The following is a 20,762-nucleotide window of genomic DNA, read 5'->3' as shown; positions in this document are numbered from 1 at the left end:
ATAATTGTACCGCTTTCAGCACCTAAAACAAAAACTAATCATGCCGCCAGGAAGGTTAATCTCCTCTTATCAAGAGTGAATGAATTCATAGCTTTCCTCATAGCCGAGTTCCTCCCATGCCTCTTATCAGTTTGGTTGCCCTTCTCTGCACTTTCTCCAGTTCCCCGATATCCATTTTGAGAACTGGTGCCCAAAACTGAACTGCATATTCCAGATGAGGTCTTACTAATTTGAACAGGGGCAAAATGATCTCTCTGGAGTCCATACCTCTCAATACAGGAAAGGACTTTGCTCGCTTTGGAAACCGCAGCTTGGCATTGCATGTTATTGAGATTATGATCTACCAAAAGTCCCAGATCCTTCTCCACTATGGATTCCCCCAATTGTATCTCCCCCCCCCCCCCCCCAGCATGTATGATACATACATATTTTTAGCCCCAAAGTGCATAACTTTACATTTCTCAACATTAAACCTCATCTGCCACATAGTCACCCAATTAGACAGAGCATTGAGGTTGGCTTGTAAATTGGAGACATCCTGTAAGGACGTTATTCCACTGTATAGCATAATGTATGTCTTATTGTAGAACAGACATAGCATGTTTGTTCTGCAATAAAAAGCTGCCTAATTTTCCTAATTTCTGGTTTAGTTTTGCTTTGAAGCTGTACGATTGCGGATTTATTTATTTATTTTTCTTTAGATGCATCAAAGCGGAAGGGGGATCAGTGTCTTAAAAACCAGTGCGTTTATTGTTGAATTAAAAAGTTGACAACTAAAGTGAAAATGACCATTTAATCCACCCTAGTTAAATTGACTAAAACTTTTTATTTATTTATTTTTTAATTCATAAATCGTGACTAGTTCATTCAATTCAAGTATTTGTGCCATTTTAGAAGCATAAAATCTAACTGCTGAATACATAAATGGGAGCTTGTGAAACTTGCCTGTATTAGTCTAAGAAGAACATTGCATTCCCCTCATGCTAATCCTGCATACTGAAAAGGTCTGAGTTAGTACTTCATTTTTTTTGGTGTATAGATACTTCACATTTACCTTTTATGTATTTTAACAGTGTCCTCACAGGCCCTGGCCAGACAGACAGTGGGGTCTCTGTATCTTTGATGATATAATTGAACATTGCAGTCCCACTTCCTTCAAATATGCAGAGTACTTTCTAAGACCCCTGCTGCAATCAATCTGTGACAACAGTCCGGAAGTCCGGCAGGCAGCTGCTTATGGTGTTGGTGTTATGGCTCAGTTTGGTGGAGATAACTATCGTCCTTTCTGCACAGGTATGTGGCTTTTCAATGCATGTATATTGTGATTGAGAGGCATGGATGTTTCATGCAGTCTCGCCTATTTCTGTATTGTAGAAGCTCTTCCGCTGCTTGTTCAGGTTATCCAAGCTGCTGACTCCAAAACCAAAGAGAATATTAATGCAACAGAGAATTGCATTTCAGCTGTAGGAAAAATAATGAAGTTCAGGCCTGATTGTATAAACGTGGAGGAAGTCTTACCCCACTGGGTATCATGGCTACCACTGCATGAGGACAAAGAAGAAGCAGTTCATACTTTCAACTTTCTCTGTGACCTTATTGAAAGGTAAGCCTGTTATTGCTGAAGGATAAATATACACAGATTAGCCATAACTTTATGACCATGCACTCAGTGAGTAGGTCCCCTTTTTTCCACCAAAACACCCCTGACCCATTAAGGCATTGACACCACCAGACCGCTGAAGGTGTACCTTGGTATCTGGAACCTAACGGTAGCGCATCCTTAAAGTCCTGTATGGTGTAAGATGGTGGACCTCTGTGGTTTGGGCTTGTTGCAGCACATAAATGATCAGTGTAAGTTTGTTTTTATTTATTTATTTTCCCCCATCACTGCACATTTCTGTGAATTTGTTTTGCAGGAATGTGAGAAATTAGTTGTTTGCATCACAATAAAGTAGGTTTTCTATAGTGAATGGTAATTATGTAGTTTAATTGGGTTACATTTTTAAAAGTGAATTTGTTATTTAAAAAAAACAAACAAACATGTTATACTCCCACTGTGCAGCTCGTTTTGCAGAGTGGCTTCAAACCTGCTCTTCTGAGGTCCCTCCGGCAGTTGTCTCTGCTTCCTCCCGCAGGTACTTCTCACATTCATGCGAGCTCCCTCGCATGGTGAAAAACACCTGTGGGTACGCTCCCGTGATGCAGCCGGCGGCTATAGCCGCTCGCTGTATCACACGGCCCCGCCCCGGTGCGCTGCGTCATTGGATTTGATTGACAGCAGAGCAAGCCAATGGCTGCGCTGCTTTCAATCCATCCACTCCAGCCAATGAGCGGCCAGGCTGAGTGGCGAAGAGGACGGCTGGAGCGAGCGCGGGACTTTCGAGGGGTCGGGTAAGTAAAACGGGGAACTGGGGGCGCCGGCAGTGTGAGATGTTTTTTCACCTTAATGCATAGAATGCATTAAGGTGAAAAAAACATTTACCTTTCCAACCCCTTTAAAGATTTGAATCTCCAATTCCATATCTATTATAAAACGTGTCAAAAAAATTGTTCTCAATTTAGTTCCTTGTTCACATCAGCACTGTTGGGATACGTTGTAACAGAACAAGACCATTTGCCTTATACATTTTTGTACAGCGTTTTGGGATGATATGTAGCACATTACTCGCTGAAATGCATAAACCTGACATGGGTTAAAAATAAAGGCATTCCTGCAATGCTATTAAGCATTGCAGCTTATGTACACACATACATGTATGTTACATATATAGTAATATACATTAAGATGTGAACAAGCCCTCAGTATATAAAATATTCGGACCTGCAGGAATATCTGGCAAGTATTGGTGTGATACATGTGGCAACAATCTCCTGTTCATGTCTGGGACAGTGTTTCTCAACTCCAGTCCTCAAGGTGCCCCAACAGGTCATGTTTTCAGGATTTCCCTCCGATGAAATGGCTGTGGTAATTACTAAGGCAGTGAAACTGATCAAATCACCTGTGCAAATCAGTGGAAATCCTGAAAACGTGACCTGTTGGGGCGCCTTGAGGACTGGAAACGCTGGTCTGGGATATGGGGTAGAATTGCGAGATTGAAACTTTTTCTTACAAAGAAACATTCAAGCCTGGAAACGTTTTGCAAAAACACAAGTCTCCCAAAAGCATGTGGAAAAACGTTTTCTGGTCTGACACCAAGGTTGAACTTTTTGCCCAAAATTCCGAAAGATAATGTTTGGTTTAAACTGCACATCACCAAAAAACACCATACCCACAGCGAAGCATGGTGGTGATGGCAGCATCATGCTTTGGGGCCTTTTTTTTCTTCAGCTGGTACAGGGGCCTTAGTCAAGGTAGAGGGAATTACAAACCTTTTCCGAATACCAGTCAATATTGGTACAAAACCTTCAGGCTTCAGCTAGAAAGCTGAACATGAAGAATTTCATCTTTCAGCATGACAGCGACCCAAAGCATACATCCAAATCGACAAAGGAATGGCTTGACCAGAAGATTAATGTTTTGGAAGAGCCCAGCCAGATGCCAAAACTGAACCTGATTGAAAATCTGTGGGGTGATCTGAAGAGGGCTGTGCACAGGAGATGCCCCCACAATCTGACAGATATGGAGTGTATTGAGTGGGAAATATTGCCAAGTCAAGATGTGCCATGCTGATAGACTCGTACTCAAAATGACTGAGTGCTGTAATAAAATAAAAAGGTGCTTCAACAAAGTATTTAAGGGTGTGCACACGTATTCAACCATATTTTTTATTTTTTTTTATCCTACTTCCTGCCCTTAAAAGATTTCAGTTGTATAGAGTTTATAGGTCACATTAAAGGTGGGAAAAGTTCTGAATTTTTTTTATTTTTTACTCCACAGAAACCTGAGATTTTAATGGGTGACTAGACTTTTTATATGTACCATACCTAATACAGCTAGCTTTAATGTTGCATATTGGTTATTAATTTATTCATTTTTTCCTTCATATCCACAGTAATAACCCTATTGTGTTAGGACCCAACAATTCAAATTTACCCAAAATATTTAGTATTATAGCTGATGGCGGTATTAATGAATCTATTAAAAATGAAGAAGTATGTGGCAAAAGACTGGCTAATGTTATTCGACAAGTTCAGGTGAGCTTTGTTCAGTGAAGATTGGTATGTAATTCCTTCTGTAGAAAATAAACTGTAGTACTTTTGTGTGTGTTTTAGGGCAGGACAAATCTAATTAGAGGCTTGATCCAAAAGTCTTTAGCCTGCAATATTTGTAAGAGTTCCGCTTGTCAGGAAATATAATTTGGGCTTTGCTTGTATATTGGTGCACAATGCTTTTTCTACATTGTCTGTCTGACATTTGGCTCAATGGTCAAAGTTGCAGACCTCTTGTGCCAACTTGTCTAAGCTATGATTGCTACATAACTCTTTCCCTGATGCTATAGTGTTGGAGCTTGCTACTTGATCAAAGTATGAATTTTGACAAGTTTGAGAGGTATTAAGATGCTTGTTACTGTAGTGCATTTTAAGGACAGTTTCCCACACAGTATTACCGTATATACTCGAGTATAGGCCGACCCGAATATAAGCCGAGGCCCCCAATTTACCCCCAAAAAAACTGGCAAACTTATTGACTCGTGTATAAGCCGAGGGTGAGACATGCCTGTCCATCCCTGTGTGTGTGTGTCCGTCCATCCCTGTGTGTCCGTCCATCCCTGTGTGTCCGTCCATCCCTGTGTGTCCGTCCATCCATCCCTGTGTGTGTGTGTGTCCATCCATCCATCCATCCCTGTGTGTGTGTGTCTCCATCCATCCATCCATCCATCCCTGTGTGTGTGTGTCTCCATCCATCCATCCATCCATCCCTGTGTGTGTGTGTGTCTCCATCCATCCATCCCTGTGTGTGTCTCCATCCGTGTGTGTGTGTGTGTCCAGCCTACCTTTGTCCCGAGCCTCCGTCCCGTGCCTTGCCTCCGTCCCGTGCCGTGACTTGCCTCCTTGCATCCGTCCCGTGTCGTGCCGTGCCTTGCCGCCGCCGTCCCGTCCCGTCCCGTGCCGTGCCTTCCCTTGCCTCCGTCCCGTGCCCTCTTCGTCGGCGGCCATTGTAAAGTTCAAAAGCTGCGCCGCCGCCTTCGCCTGTGATAGGCGGAACACTGAATTTCCCAGCAGCCTGTGTTCCGCCTATCACAGACGTCGTATCATCCTCGTCCGTAGTACGAGGATGATACGATGTCCGTGATAGGCGGAACACAGGCTGCTGGGAAATTCAGTGTTCCGCCTATCACAGGCGAAGGCGGAGCCGGAGGCGCGGCTTTTGAATAGAATGGCCGCTGTCTGTCTGCTCGACACGCTGATCGAGCGGGCAGACAGCGATGACTCGAGTATAAGCCGAGGGGGGCACTTTCAGCCTCAAAAAAGAGGCTGAAAATCTCGGCTTATACTCGAGTATATACGGTAAGTAATTTTTAATGAAGATATTTTTAAGATACAAAATCTGTATGACAGTCTATACATGTGAAACTTATTCACGGAGACAAGTGATCATACAAAATAGTTACATTTATTGGTTGACAAAAGACAAATATTTACATGAAATTAAAATATTGAGTCACATGAACACCTTGACAATTAAGGGAAACACCCACAAAATGGGAGTGTCGTACTTTGGACTTATCACCATTATCACTTCTCGGTAGAATCCATAACCTATTGATAATTAAACAGAACGTCTGTATTTCACACGTCCAACCGTTACTATACTGCAGGTAAATAAGTGGTTAACAATGTGAAATAGAAGTTTGTCAATAAAATTGGCAACTATGCAAAGATTTATAATGAAAATTTTTTAATTTAGAGAAAAAAATCTAAAAGGCGGTTATTGATTCGGGAGAGCGATTTTCAATAGATTATTCAGTACATTAATATTTACAGTGCCTTGCGAAAGTATTCGGCCCCCTTAGGCCCCTTTCACACTAACGTCCCGTTCAGGCCCGCCTGTCAGTTTTTCAGGCGGACCTGAACGGGTGCTCCATAGAGCTCTATGGAGCGTCGGATGTCAGCGGTGACATGTCCGCTGACATCCGACCCGCTCCGATCCGAAAAAGTGTGACGGAGGAAAAAGCTATTTTTCCATCCGTCTGCGGATCGGATCGGATGACGACGGGCACTGCGGTCCGTCGTCATCCGATCTCCCATAGGGGAGAGCGGCGCTGTGACAGGTCCGTCCCTGCACAGTGTGCGGAGACAGACCTGTCATCTCCCTGCTCAGCGGGGATCGGCGGAGTGATCCCCGCTGAGCAAACGGACATCCACGGGGCGGATCAGAACTGATCCGCCCCGTGTGAAAGGACCCTTAAACTTTTCAACCTTTTGCCACATTTCAGGCTTCAAACATAAAGATATAAAATTTAATTTTTTTGTGAAGAATCACCAACAATTGGGACACAATTGTGAAGTGGAACGAAATCTATTGGATATTTTAAACTTTTTTAGCAAATAAAAAACTGAAAAGTGGTGCGTGCAAAATTATTCGGCCCCTTTACTTTCAGTGCAGCAAACTCACTCCAGAAGTTCAGCGAGAATCTCTGAATGATCCAATGTTGTCCTAAATGACTGATGGTGATAGAATCCACCTGTGTGTAATCAAGTCTCTGTATAAATGCACCTGCTCTGTGATAGTCTCAGGGTTCTGTTGAAAGCGCAGAGAGCATCATGAAGACCAAGGAACACACCAGGCAGGTCCGTAATACTGTTGTGGAGAAGTTTAAAGCCGGATTTGGATACAAAAAGATTTCCCAAGCTTTAAACATCCCAAGGAGCACTGTGCAAGTGATCATTTTGAAATGGAAGGAGTATCAGACCACTGCAAATCTACCAAGACCTGGCCGTCCCTCTAAGCTTTCAGCTCAGACAAGAAGACGACTAATCAGAGATGCAGCCAAGAGGCCCATGATCACTCTGGATGAACTGCAGAGAACTACAGCTGAGGTGGGGGGAGTCTGTCCATAGGACAACAATCAGTCGTACACTGCACAAATCTGGCCTTTATGGAAGAGTGGCAAGAAAGCCATTTCTCAAAGATATCCATAAAAAGTCTCGTCTAAAGTTTGCCACAAGCCACCTGGGAGACGCACCCAACATGTGGAAGAAGGTGCTCTGGTCAGATGAAGCCAAAATCGAACTTTTTGCCCACAATGCAAAACGATATATGTTTGGCGTAAAAGCAACACAGCTCATCACCCTCAACACACCATCCCCACTGTCAAACATGGTGGTGGCAGCATCATGGTTTGGGCCTGCTTTTCTTCAGCAGGGACAGGGAAGATTGTTAAAATTGAGGGGAAGATGGATGCAGCCAAATACAGGACCATTCTGGATGAAAACCTGTTTGAGTCTGCAAAAGACCCGGGATGGAGATTTATGTTCCAATAAGACAATGATCCCAAACATACAGCAAAATCTACAAAGGAATGGTTCACAGATAAACGTATCCAGGTGTTAGAATGGCCAAGTCAAAGTCCAGACCTGAATCCAATCGAGAATCTGTGGAAAAAGCTGAAAACTGCTGTTCACAAACGCTCTCCATCCAACCTCACTGAGTTTGAGCTGTTTTGCAAGGAAGAATGGGCAAGAATTTGTCTCTCGATATGCAAAACTAATAGACATACCCTAAGCGACTTGCAGCTGTAATCGCAGCAAAAGGTGGCTCTACAAAGTATTAATGCAAGATGCCCGAATAATTATGCACGCCCCACTTCATTTTTTTTTTTTTTTTTAAAGTTTCAAAAATCCAATAGATTTCGTTCCACTTCACAATTGTGTCCCACTTGTTGGTGATTCTTCACAAAAAATAAAAATGTTATATCTTTGAAGCCTGAAATGTGGCAAAAGGTTGAAAAGTTCAAGGGGTCCGAATACTTTCGCAAGGCACTGTAAGAGAACATAGAAGATATAATGAATATGGCATATTTACCCATTTCAAATGGCTACTAGTCTGGATTGTTGGTTACCAGGATTTTTAAGATGGCTGCCGTGACTTTCAACATGGTTTCTCTTACAGAGGAATTACTTTGTGTGACCTCAGAGTTCCAAAGAGCAGGGATCTTCGTGAATGTAAAAATATGTATCCATACATGGTGCATGAGTGTCAGTTTGTCTGGGGGTCTCCCAGTTCCCCTCCCAGGGTGCGTCCCTGAGCTCTCTCCCTATGGCATCTTTTTCTTGTTTCTTAAATATCCTCTTAAACAAAACTCATAAAATTATAGTATATAAGTTCTGCCCAGAAGGTATGTGTTCCCTCCTCATTGGCAGGCAACATGTAATGGTTGGCTTTCCCAGGTGTCTAATGATTTTATGGTAATAGCACCTTCAACCACCAGGTGTCTCACATGTGTTTGGTGTTTATCTCCTTTAAGTTAATACTTTTTTAAAATATGTATTCGTTTTTATATATGGTCTAACTAATATATCTCTAGTGTTCAGGAATCCTTGTAACCGATATAATAGAAAATATGCTTAACATCATTTTTAATAATCCCCATTGTATAAAATGGTTATATATATGTGTATATCAATGTATATCTATTAAATCTTTAGTCCATTTAGAAAGGACATGGGTTAGATATATATCAATATCCCATAAATTATTTATCTGGATAATTCTGATATATCCAATTAATATTTGTTTATCTAGACATAGGTTAAAGTGGTTGTAAACCCTTACAAACCACTTTGACCTACAGGTAAGCCTAGTAGATTAAGGCTTACCTGTAGGTCCAAGAAATATCTCCTAAACCTATACGGTTTAGGAGATTTGCCCGAGGACAGGCACCGCTGTCTACGGCGCATGCGCCGTAGACAGCGGCGCATTGAGCGCGGCATTTCCAATAATGGAGCTGCCGCGCGTGTCGGCTCCCGTGTGCATGCGCGGGAGTGACGTCATTGCGGCTCCGCCGAATGACAGCGGCGGAGCTGCAAGACCCCACCGTAAAGATGGATGCGCCGGACTACAGGGGACAGCGGTGACATCGCTGGCTCCTGTGTCAGGTAAGTGACACATAATGGGCTACTATGCGATGCATAGTAGTCCATTATGCTTTGCCTTTGCAGGGAATGAAAGAGGAAGTAAACTCATCAGGGTTTACTTCCTCTTTAAATTCTTATACAGTTATAATCCTGATTGTTTTTCATAATACTAATTCGTTGCTAAAACACTTCTACTTATGATCACACTTTCATATATATTTATGACAAAGTTCTTTAGATCATTAGATACTAAAATTATAATATCTTTTGTGACCTACAAATATCGCATTTAATTTAAATGACTTATAAAAGATCATAGGTACTTTTAAAATATGTCTGACTTGCATATCCCTCTAATGCCATGTTTTGAGATGGACTTTGAGCAGTCCAATAAATGTTTAGATGGCTTAGCTGTGCCCATAAAGTCCCTACAATTCACAGAATAGGGTTTGTTGGACAAGGTGTTAGCTATTGAATTTTGTCTTCATGGTTGTATATTGTCCAGTCTTCACTTGCACACAATGGGGTTTTCTACTTAAGGGCTATTTCCATGTGATCATTACCTATGCAAGTTTGGTCTTCTCAATCTAACCAACAAAATAAGTACACATCTTTTTGTTTGGTGACAAAAGCTACCATTGTTAGGCCTCATGCACATGAGACGCAGTTAAACGCGTGTTCAGATGCAGTTGGACACTTTTTTTTTTTCAACTGCCCCTGAACTCATTCAATGTTCTATGTGTCCATGCACACAGTCTCGTTTTTTGCCGTTTTTTTATGCAGTAGCGTTTAACCTCGTTTTCCCAGAAGCAGAAAAATGGGTTCAGACGCAAAAATGTCCATGTTTCAGATGCAAAACGCGGCACCTGCATTTAGCCGCGTTTGCGTTTATATGCGTTTTTAAAGGAACCCAATTTTTTGGACCTGAGAACTCAAATATGATCTGAGAATGAAATTTTATGAACCAACTTTGGGGTTCCTATCACCAAGTGACCATGAGATAGGGGGCCCCAAAGTCGGGTCGCAAAATGTCATGCACATTTCTGCATCAGAGAATGACATTTTGCGACCCAACTTTGGGGGCCCATATCTTGGGGCCAATTATTGCCAGGAACCCCAAATTCGGTATGCAGACACTGTATCTAACACTACAACATATCCAAATTTGGGGTTCCTATCACCAAGTGACCCCGAGATAGGGGGCCCCAAATTCGGGTCACAAAATGTCATTCACTTTTCTGCATCAGAGATACAAGGCCTCAAAGTCAACTGTGACCATCTGCGGCAATGTAATTTGGTCATTAGGGTTGGGTGTTAGGGTTATTGTTTAGGATTAAGGGTTGGTGTAAGGGGATAAGGTTGGTGTAAGGGGATAGGGTTGGTGGTTAGTGTTAGGGTTCTGGATATTTTAACCACTTAAGGACCGCCGTATTGCCATTGTACGTCATCGCAATGGCGCAAGCACGTACATGTACGTGCCTGCCTTCCAGCGGGTGGGGGGTCTGATCGGACCCCCTCCCGCTGGATACGGCGGTCCGGTTCGCTTCAGGAGCGATCCGTGATGAGGGGATGGCCGTTGGTTTCTGGCCAACCCTCTGGATCGCTCCTGGCCAATGAGAAGCTTCCTCCCACTGTGTATTGTATACACAGGCAGGAGGAAGTGATGTCATTCTCCTCAGGGCGGTCTTTTTGACCGGACTACGAGGAGAAGACCAGAAGTAAGTGCACCAAAACACTACACTGACACATAGGTACACAAACCCCCTCCCCCAGTCAGTGTCACTGATTGCATTGATCATTTATTTACTGATCACTGCATTCAGTGTCAGTTGTAACAGTAAAAACTGTCAGGGCAGTTAGTGTTAGGTCCAGGGTAGCCCCCTACCCCCCCCCCCATAAAGGTTTAACCCCCTGATTGCCCCTAGAGTTAACCCTTTCACCCCCTTTTGCCAGTGTCACTAAGCGATAATTTTTCTGATGGCTGCATTAGTGTCACTAGTGTCGTTGGGTAGCTAGTTATTTTTTTAGGTTCACCGCCAGGTTTTTATAGCGTTAGGTACCCCCATATACTACCCAATAATGGTTTTAACCCCCTGATTGCCCCTAGTTAACCCTTTCACCAGCGATCACAGTATAAGTGTCACTGGTGACGCTGGTTAGCCAGTTAGTCATTTAGGTTCCCCGTCAGGTTTTTATATAGCGGCAGGGACCCCCATATTCTACCTAATAAAAATTTGAACCCCGATTGCCCTAGTTAACCCTTTCACCACTGATCACCTTATAAGTGTTACGGGTGACTGGTTAGTTTGCTTTTTATAGCATCAGGGCACCCACCATTTATTACCCAATAAAGGTTTAACCCCCTGATCACCCGGCGGGTGATATCAATTAGGTTTTAGGGTCAGGGTCTGTGTCGCCCCAGGCAGCGCTAGGTTAGTGCCAGTACCGCTAACACCCACACGCAAAGCATAAACCTCCCCGTAGTGGTATAGAATCTGAACAGATCAATATCTGATCAGATCTATACTAGCGTCCCCAGCAGTTTAGGGTTCCAAAAAACGCATTGTTAGCGGGATCAGGCCAGATACCTGCTAGCACCTGCGTTTTGCCCCTCTGCCCAGCCCACCCAAGTGCAGTATCGATTGATCACTGTCACTTACTAAACACATAACTGCAGCGATCGCAGAGTCAGGCCTGATCTCTGCGATCGCTAACAGTTTTTTTGGTAGCATTTTATATTTGAAGGCAGTGCTTGGTTTTCGGGGTCCCGTATGTGGCTAGGCTCCCAAAAAGTCCCCCACATGTATCCCTGTACTCGGGAGAAGCAGCAGAATTTCTTTTGGGGTGTAATTTGACTTATGCCCATAGCATGTGTGAGCAATATATCATTTAGTGACAACTTTGTGCAAAAAAAAAAGTTTGTAATATTCCCGCAACTTGTGGCAAAATATAATATATTCCATGGACTCAACATGCCTCTCAGTAAATAGCTTGGGGTGTCTACTTTCCAAAATGGGGTCATTTTGGGGGGTTTTGTGCTATTTTGGCATTTTATGGCCTTCGAAACTGTGATAGGTAGTGGGGAGTGAAATCAAAAATTTGCACCCTTAGAAATCCTGAAGGTGGTGATTGGTTTTCGGGGTGCCGTGCGCGACTAGACTCCCAAAAAGTCCCACACATGTGGTATCCCCATACTTGGGAGAAGCAGTGGAATATATTTTGGGGTGCAATTCCACATATAACCATGGCATGTGTGAGCAATATATCATTTAGTGACAACTTTTTGTAAAAAAAATTTTTTTTGGTCATTATTCAATCCCTTGGGACAAAAAAAATATTCAATGGGCTCAACATAGCCATCAGCAATTTCCTTGGGGTGTCTACTTTCCAAAATGGGGTCATTTGGGGGGGGGGGGGGGTTTGTACTGCCCTGCCATTTTAGCACCTCAAGAAATGAGATAGGCAGTCATAAATTAAAAGCTGTGTAAATTCCAGAAAATGTACTCTAGTTTGTAGACGCTATAACTTTTGCGCAAACCAAAAAATATACGCTTATTGACATTTTTTTTTTTTACTAAAGACATGTGGCTGAATACATTTTGCCCTCAATGTATGACTAAAATTTAGTTTATTCGATTTTTCTGATAACAAAAAGAAGAATCTTTTTTTTTTTTTTTTTAATTTTCGCTCTTTTTCCATTTATATTGCAAAAAATAAAAATCGCAGAGGCAATCAAAAGAGTGCTCTATTTGTGGGAAGAAAAGGACGCAAATTTCGCTTGGGTGCAATATTGCATGACCGCGCAATTACCAGTTAAATTAGCGCAGTGCAAAATTGGAAAAAGACCTCTGGTCCTTAAGGTGTTTATTGGTCCGGGGCTGAAGTGGTTAATAAGGCATTAAAAAATATTATACTACCATATACAGCAGCAAAGAATTAAAATATATTAATCAGTACATATTTCACGATAAAAATATATTAAATTGGCCAAATTTAAAACAATTATAAAAAATCTAACATAGATTTGCTTTTAAATAAAACAATTTGAAACTAGAAAAAATGAATAAAAACATATATTAAGGTTAAAAAATAAATTCACTATTTTAATATTGTTTTATATTAGAAATAATGAAAATGTTAAAAATTGCTACAAGAAAATTTTAGATATTTGAAAAAATTAAATTTGCTATAGACATTTTTTATTTATTTTTTTCCTTAAAGGATAGAAAAAATGAATCTGTACATCTATAGATAAATATATTTTATAAATTATATATACATACCTGATCGTTATAAACAGGCGTTCCTCTGGTGACAGTTTCATATTGGTGTCCACGAATGTCAGACCAGGTCGTACATTTTTCTAAGAGCAGGTCAAATGTGACAATGGACATCCGGCTAAAATTAAAAAACTTGGGGTAGGTACGCAGCTGCACATAAATGTTTGTGAAATATCCCACGGACATTCGCTGTCCCATCAACGGATGGGTCCAATAGCGACTAGCTCTGACTCTGGACCCCACACGAAATTTGCGATGACGTTGCTGTCTCGTCAAGAGCAACATCAGGAGCATTTCCTGACATATATTCAATATGGGATCCATTTCAAAATGTATACCACAGAAAGAGAGGCAAATGCAAGTGTACAACTGCTCTCTATGCTGCTGCTCACTCTGATCAAAATAGCAGAAATAGTTAAAGAAAAAAAAAAACATGCTTTGAGAGCTTGGGGAGGGTCTACATGATATCTTTTTTTTTAAACGCAAACGCTGAAAAATGCGCGTTTCAGCTTTTTTTGAGCAGAGTTTTCACCTGCGTCTCGTGTGCATGAGGCCTTACAGTTTCTTGTTTCAACAGTTTGTTTTTTCAAATGTGCAGGGGATTAGTTATCTAAGTTTTACAAAGTGTGAGATCATGTATATTTTAAAGGTCTCCAAAAGAGTAACAGTTCAATAATTAGAGTTCATCCACTTTTTGAGGCCTACTGAAATCTCTTATCTCTGCCAGTGAATATTTAAATGTATTTCTTCATGAATTCACAACATTACTGATATGTACAGTATCCTTCCTATGTGAAACGAAACATCATGAATGTGGATAACTGTTTACAGGTTTATTTAGCCTAATGTATGTATTTTTTTTTTCTTTTTTAGGCCTCTGGAGGACTGTTTACAGAATGTGTTGCACAGCTTACTGCTGCTCAGCAGAAAGCTTTACAAGATCTCCTTAGCACTGTGTGAAGGCCTCATACCATTTGCATATATATATCAGGAAAACTAACATCAGACTTACCTCTTCTGTTTAGGTTTCTTTGTTTTTTTGTTTTTTTTTGTTATCCAGCAAAAAGGAGCAGTAGTGCTTGTAGGCCATTATTCTGCAGGCTAACAGACTGGGAGGAATATAAACCATTCTCCAAACTCCTGTGAGAAACTATTCTTTGAAGCAAGATGCTTTCCTGCTGGCCTACAAATTAACTTTTAAAGGATTCTTTCCTTTCCTTCTGTCTCCTGTTTTTCCAACTTACGTGGTTAAGAACTACTTTCCATTGTCAATTATCAACAGTTAAGGAGTTGAGAGGGATTTAGATTGGTTTTAAGGCAAATGGACTTAATTCCGGAGTGCCCAGAGGGTCTGCAAAGCTTTTTATAAAATGGCACTCCCCATGTCATTCATTAGAATGGTATGGTGAGTTCATAATTAGTAACTTAGCACGATGTTATAATCGTCAAGGCAGATTTGTCTCTATAGTATTAATGCTACTCAAGTCAAATGGAAGCAAATTCCTGTATCCTGGGAAAATAGTCAGTGTGGTATTCAAAATGAAATTTTGCACAGATTTATATTGGCTTATATATATATTTTTTTTTTATTTTGGTCACCCATTGTGCCCAAACTGTTAATTGATACAGGAAAATATGTAGCTTCAGGCCCTTGAATGTGAAATGTCATTTTGGCATGTCTGGCAATATCTCCTTCACTCCTCAATAAACAATGAAATACAAACACCGGCATGTGCATTGGTTTCCTGCTGTCTTGAATTAATCTTTTTGTATAATTGCCATCTAGTAGCACACGTGAAAGGAGATTTTTATTTTAATAAACAGATCTTTGCTTTTGACCTTTTCATGTAGTAGTGATGGGCCCACCCTTTCTACTGTCACCCTTTTAAACTAAAGACTGTGGTCCATTTCTGTATGGAATACTTCACAAAAGGCCATTATTTCAGCCTGATTTGCATTGCCAGATTTACCAGCATGTGGTATGGTAGGTGAAATGAGGGCTCCTTTGTGCTATAAAGGTGATGCCACTTTCATTTTGCAAATTGGTTTATACTTTGGTAGATAAACCTTTATACTTTTTTTTTTTTTTTTTTTTTCCTAGTTTATAGGTAATGTTTTGTTTAGAATTACTCTAAATGATACATTAACACAATGTGTCATGTTTTTTACGTTTACGCCTGTAGATACCATGTATAAATTACTTTAGTTATACATATATTTTCTTTTTATACATTTTTGCCTGGACTCATTAGGAGCCTGATGCTATTTTGTGTGTTAATGTTTCAGTTTGTATGCAAACTATTAGACAAATTGGATATGCATTTTTGCATAAAACACAAAATAAAAATGTTATGTATGAAAATGACTTAAAGGTATTTTATTTTAGGTATAAACAATGGACAGTTTTTTCTTTTTTTTTTAAAAAAGCAAATTTAAATAAGCTGGGTTTTTTGAGAATTAATTCTATTACACTTTTTAGCTTAAAGTGATTGTTTACTGAAAGCCGTCCAAGGTGGAATTCAATTTTATATAATAAAGTGCATATCGAAGCTAAACTTAAAAAAAAAAATAATAATAATAATAATCTGTATGTATTGCGGAGTCATGTTTTATCACTTAACTCTGCAAGTGCAGAAAAATACCTGTTGATCTGCCAGCAGTGTTATTTTGATGTCAAATTTAGTTTGTCTATTGACTAAAATGTAATTTTAGTCGAATAAAATCTCCAGTACATTTTTAGTCTAAAAAAATCGAATGGGGTTTGTTGGGGTAAATGTTGTAATGTTATGCCTGGAATAAAAATTGAATAACATGTTAATTTATAGTATTAAGTTTTAATGTGCACTACAGTTTTGGCTGTTATATAAATTCAATTTAGTAATTTAGTCAGTCTTTTGGCTAAAGCGCCATTTTAGTTTGTCATCTTTTGACTAAAATGTAATTTTAGTTGTATTTTAGTCTAAAATATTTAGTCTATGAAATTAACACGGTCTGCCAGAGATGTAGTGTTCTGACTCCCAATGCCTTGATTGAGCTAACAGGGCTTTTGCTGAATTGAAGCCAAGCAGTGTTGCCTGTTGGATTAAAGAATTGCTCCCCCCCCCCCCCCTCTTCATTCCATGGTTATTATGCATACATTGATTTCCCTGCTAAAGTGTGCTGCTGCCTTTTTATGCCTAAGGGCCAACCCATGCATTTTGTGCATAGCAAGGTCCCTGGGGAGGTGTAGGAGCAGGTCTATGTGAATAGGAAGCTCCTTTGAAGTTAACATGTAAGTCTTGTTAGTAATTAAAAAGCAGTTTCTCAGAAACTAGGACATGTTCTAGAATTGGATAGTAGCCTGATCCTGAAATCTCAAGAGGCATTCACATATCTAGTAGTGGAAGACCTTGTCAAAGGGTGGAATGTGATCTTTGATGGTGGAACAAAACTCTGCTGTACCCTTGCTGGGACCATCCGGTATGACATGATGGAAATCGATCTTTCAGAATAATGCTGTGGCTAAGACTTGCAGCCTGAACCATATCCAGCATTTACTTTAAACCATCCCCTATTGGCACATTGTAAGCAAGAGTACATTGCACAAGTGACAATATTGATGCCAAGTTTATTTTTTATTTTCTGTGCAGTGTAACCAAGTCGAATGATATCTTAGTGAAGCAAGCTGGAAAACTCAGGTAGCCTAGAGACATCCCTTTCAGAAGTTAATTGGGTATTCTTGTGACTGCACATCGCTGGTTGGGTGCTGTTGTGGTCATGTACAATTAAGAAAAAAGATGCTTGCATTGTAAAATAAAGAAAAGTAAACTTTCGAGTTGCCTAACAGTCTGCATGCTGCTACAATACTGTAGCTGTGCATCGCCTGACGTTCCACTGTTCACAACGATGTGTGCGGAGACTGACAATACGCACCAAAAGCTAGCATTTGTGCTGGTATATGTCAGTTCTGTCTTCTTAGCCTGCCAGCCTTGACCTCAACATTTACAGCACCTGGCCTGGCTGATCTGCTTTACTTTGCATCAATCTTAGCTCCTGCAGCACACTGAATCTGACTCTACCTGCATCTCCACTTTATTGCTGATCAACAGGTCACCCCTGGATCTGTCTGCTGCACCAGCAAAGGTGTTACTAGAGTTGCACAGCCTGTCAGTTCCACTGGACATTCACTCAGCAATTTGGAAAGGTTTTAAATTGAATTTGTTCAGTCTGCCCTGCACCCAAAACATCTAATACCTTGATTAGCCAGTAAGCAAATTCCCATAACTGCCAGCCTCTACATAGTCATATATCCAGTACAGCACTCTTCGGAGCCTGCCAGCTCTGCTGCTACATTTACCAGTGCTTTGATAGACTGATTCACAATAATTTCTCCACCATTGCCTTCTGTAATCTACAAACTAGTGACTGTGGATTGGCCAATGTGATTGCTGGGTCCTACCCTGAACCTCTTGCCCAACAACACCAGTCAGAGCCTGCAGGATACACAATATTCAAACTGGCCAACATCTCATACCAGAAAGACGCACTATTTGTAAGTGTAGTAACTTGTCTGCCATCACTCCTTTTTATTGCTTGCAGTCATTCACCCGTATGATTTACCAGAAATTGAAGCTCATACATGGACAGATCAGCAGATGTGATTTTCTACTGAAATCCATCAACTCTCCTACCTACAACTGTTTTTTATATTTTTATTGTATCCATTGGTAAGTTTTCGCTTTTATGTTTCAATAAACATTCCACAATACTTTTTCATTTCTGCAAATGTCCTGTGAGCCAGCTAACATGGCACAAGCTTCCATAAATCAAATTTGTTACACATAGATATATCTGATCTTGTACAGGAAGCAGGATGTCAATTTGCTAAATGCTCGTGTAATGAGTTACATGGGGTGGTTTCCAGAGGCCAAATGAGGAAGTGGGTAGATTTAGAACATGCATGAGTGGTAACAAAACTGTGGTTCAGCTGTTATATCATTGCTATAGTATAGTAACTTATAGTAGTGGAGTACAAGGAACTGGAAGTATCAACCATGTATTTAATACTAAACTGTTCAATGATTTAAAGCTTCAGCACACAGAAAAAGTTCACTTTTTTTTTTTTTTAATGGTCTACAAGCAAAAAGGTTTTTGGGTTTAAAGATATGATTGCAGTCTCTATTGATGGTAACACATGTCTAAATTTTCTAAGGGTAGCAATTTGAGTTCCCCAACTGGACACTGCAGCCCCAGTGTCTTTATTGCTTTCACACAGGCTGGATGGAGAGAAGATAAACAGGCACGATGCAGAACCCTCTAGTGTCCACACTGCTCTCTGGAGATCAAAAGTATGTCCACAGAAATATTCTCCTAGCCCTTAGGGGAGAACACTGGTTTATAAATTCTTGTCATATACAAAAGATGTTGCTGGTACTGCCAATGCGCGTGTGCTTGCCTATTGAACACAATCTATTATGTTGGTGCTCAAACTGCATCCCAGGGGCTGTGTTGCTGTTATGACACTTAATCCAGCCATACATGGATGATACTTGGCTGGTTCATTAGGGACTGGCTATATTTTGATCCATGTATGGACAGGGAGGTTGTACAGAAGTCCTATCGGATTTTTCCCCACTAGATCAGTGCTGGCAGCGCTGATCAGTGTATTCTGACTATGGGAAAAGCTCAGCGGGGAGGATTCCCTAATCCACCTCAAATGTGAGAATAGTGTTTTTTTTTTTTTGTTTTTTTTTTTTTGTTTTTTTTCTTCTCTTCCTCCCCTTCAACCCACTGGTTGAATGAAAAAAATTACTCTATGGTTTGCCTTACTCTTTGCTAGGCAGATGAAGAAAAAAATATTTTGACTGGGTTACAGTAATTAGAAGTGTGGGTTTAAAAAAATAAACATGTATTCACCTATGTGGCTGCAGCATTGCTCTGATGCTGGAGCTGTCCCCCCGAGTGCTCTAAGACTGAGCACCAAGTGATCAAATTACGACAGTTCTTGGCCTTCACTGAGCAGAGAGCTGTTAACGATGGTCACCAGCTCTTTGCTCTGCCCCCTTGCCCTGGAAAGCTGGGCTGTGGAGGGGAAGCGGCTGGCTCATCCTCAGCAGCACACTGAGAGGCTTAGCCATTTGGGTGGATCCCTGCAGAACCTGGCCTGGCACTGTGATTTTAGCTGACAGGCTTTAGCCTGTTGTCTGTTGAATTTGTGTCACAGGAGTGCTCTTCTGTGACCCACATGAGAAGTAAAGCTTTGGACATTTTTTATTTTGTTTTGGTTTATTGCTTTCCTTTTACATCAATATTTATCAACTCCAGTCAAGCATCCCAAACAGGTCATGTTTTCAGCATTTCCATCAGATGAAATGGCTGTGGTAATTAGTAAGGCTGTGAACCTGATCAAATCACTTGTGCAAAATAAGGTAAAGCCTGAAATCTTGACTTGTTGGAGGTACTTGAGGCCTGGATTTGCAAATCATTGCTTTACATGACACCCCCCCCCCCCCCCCAATGACACAATATCCATAGCTTTCCTTTTTTTTTTTTTTTTTTTAATATTACACTGTTCTTTTTATAATGCATTGCTTCCTGGGGGGATCAAAAGTAGGACAGGCAGTTTGAGCCCACCCTGCTTACTTACAGGGAATTCACACTGCTAGTAGGTGGGATTAGATTGGGTTAATTTTGTTCTTTTGGATTCGTCAGAGCCGTTCTAGGTCTGAACGCTGCACTGACGGCAGCTATTGGACTCCAATGTCTCATTACCGGGTTGTTACTGAGGACAGCTGAGCAGGAACCAGCATAGACTCGAACCATTAATGGGAAGGCAGAATGTACCAAGTTGATCGATTGATTAGTTTGCAGGAAAGAAATTGGCACAATACCCCCCCATCAACAGTGTTGCTAGAGCAACGTCTTTGGCTGAGCAACAGTCTTCGTTGTAGCTGAGCTGATTGATCAACTTGGTACATTTCAGCCTGCCATTAATGGTTCAAATCTCAGCCTGTTCCTGCTGAGATTTGAACCATGTATGGCTGGCCTTTATTAACATCCATGTAACGAGGCATTGGAGCACAACCTAGCTCAGCAGTTATCAGTGCAGAATTCAGCCTTAAACCGGCTTAGACGAATCCAAAAGAACAAAATTGACCCAATCTAATGACATCTACTAGCAATGTGAATTAGTTCAAAGGCTCCACTCTGTAAGCAGGGTTGGGCCCATCTGCCTACTACTTTTTTTTTTTTTTTTTTTTTTTTTTTTTTTTTTGCCTGCAAGCTTCACACTAGCTACCCTGCTGAAAGTGAGTGGAAGAGGCAAGAGGGCGGTGCTCACGGTTCAGACTTGTCTTATATACTTTGATCAGGAAAGCTGGATGCACATTTATAGTAAGTTACTGCTGACAGTGAGACCTACTGTATTACTGGTCAAGAAATTGAGTACCAGTTTATATTTTAAAAAGTCAACTTCTCACACTCCAT

At 40.9% G+C, this 20,762-nt stretch overlaps 1 protein-coding gene across 1 annotated transcript in view; it reads left to right on the top strand.

Annotated features, from left to right (window-relative positions):
* Positions 1-15,021, top strand: part of IPO5 (importin 5) — a 71,805-nt gene extending 56,784 nt beyond the window's left edge. Inside the window, exons 23-26 of the mRNA XM_077482996.1 lie at positions 1,074-1,293; positions 1,375-1,603; positions 3,993-4,134; positions 14,172-15,021. Of these exons, the coding sequence (XP_077339122.1) occupies positions 1,074-1,293; positions 1,375-1,603; positions 3,993-4,134; positions 14,172-14,258 (678 nt within the window). The 3' untranslated portion in view covers positions 14,259-15,021. The remainder of the gene's footprint in view (positions 1-1,073; positions 1,294-1,374; positions 1,604-3,992; positions 4,135-14,171) is intronic.
* Positions 15,022-20,762: the final 5,741 nt, after the last annotated feature.

Source organism: Lithobates pipiens, unplaced genomic scaffold (assembly GCF_037356315.1).
Source record: "Lithobates pipiens isolate NorthernLeopardFrog02 unplaced genomic scaffold, aLitPip1_a1.2 Scaffold_16, whole genome shotgun sequence".
Lineage (NCBI taxonomy): Eukaryota > Metazoa > Chordata > Amphibia > Anura > Ranidae > Lithobates > Lithobates pipiens.
Note: the sequence above shows the minus strand (reverse complement) of the source record. Positions and strands in the feature narration are given on the sequence as shown.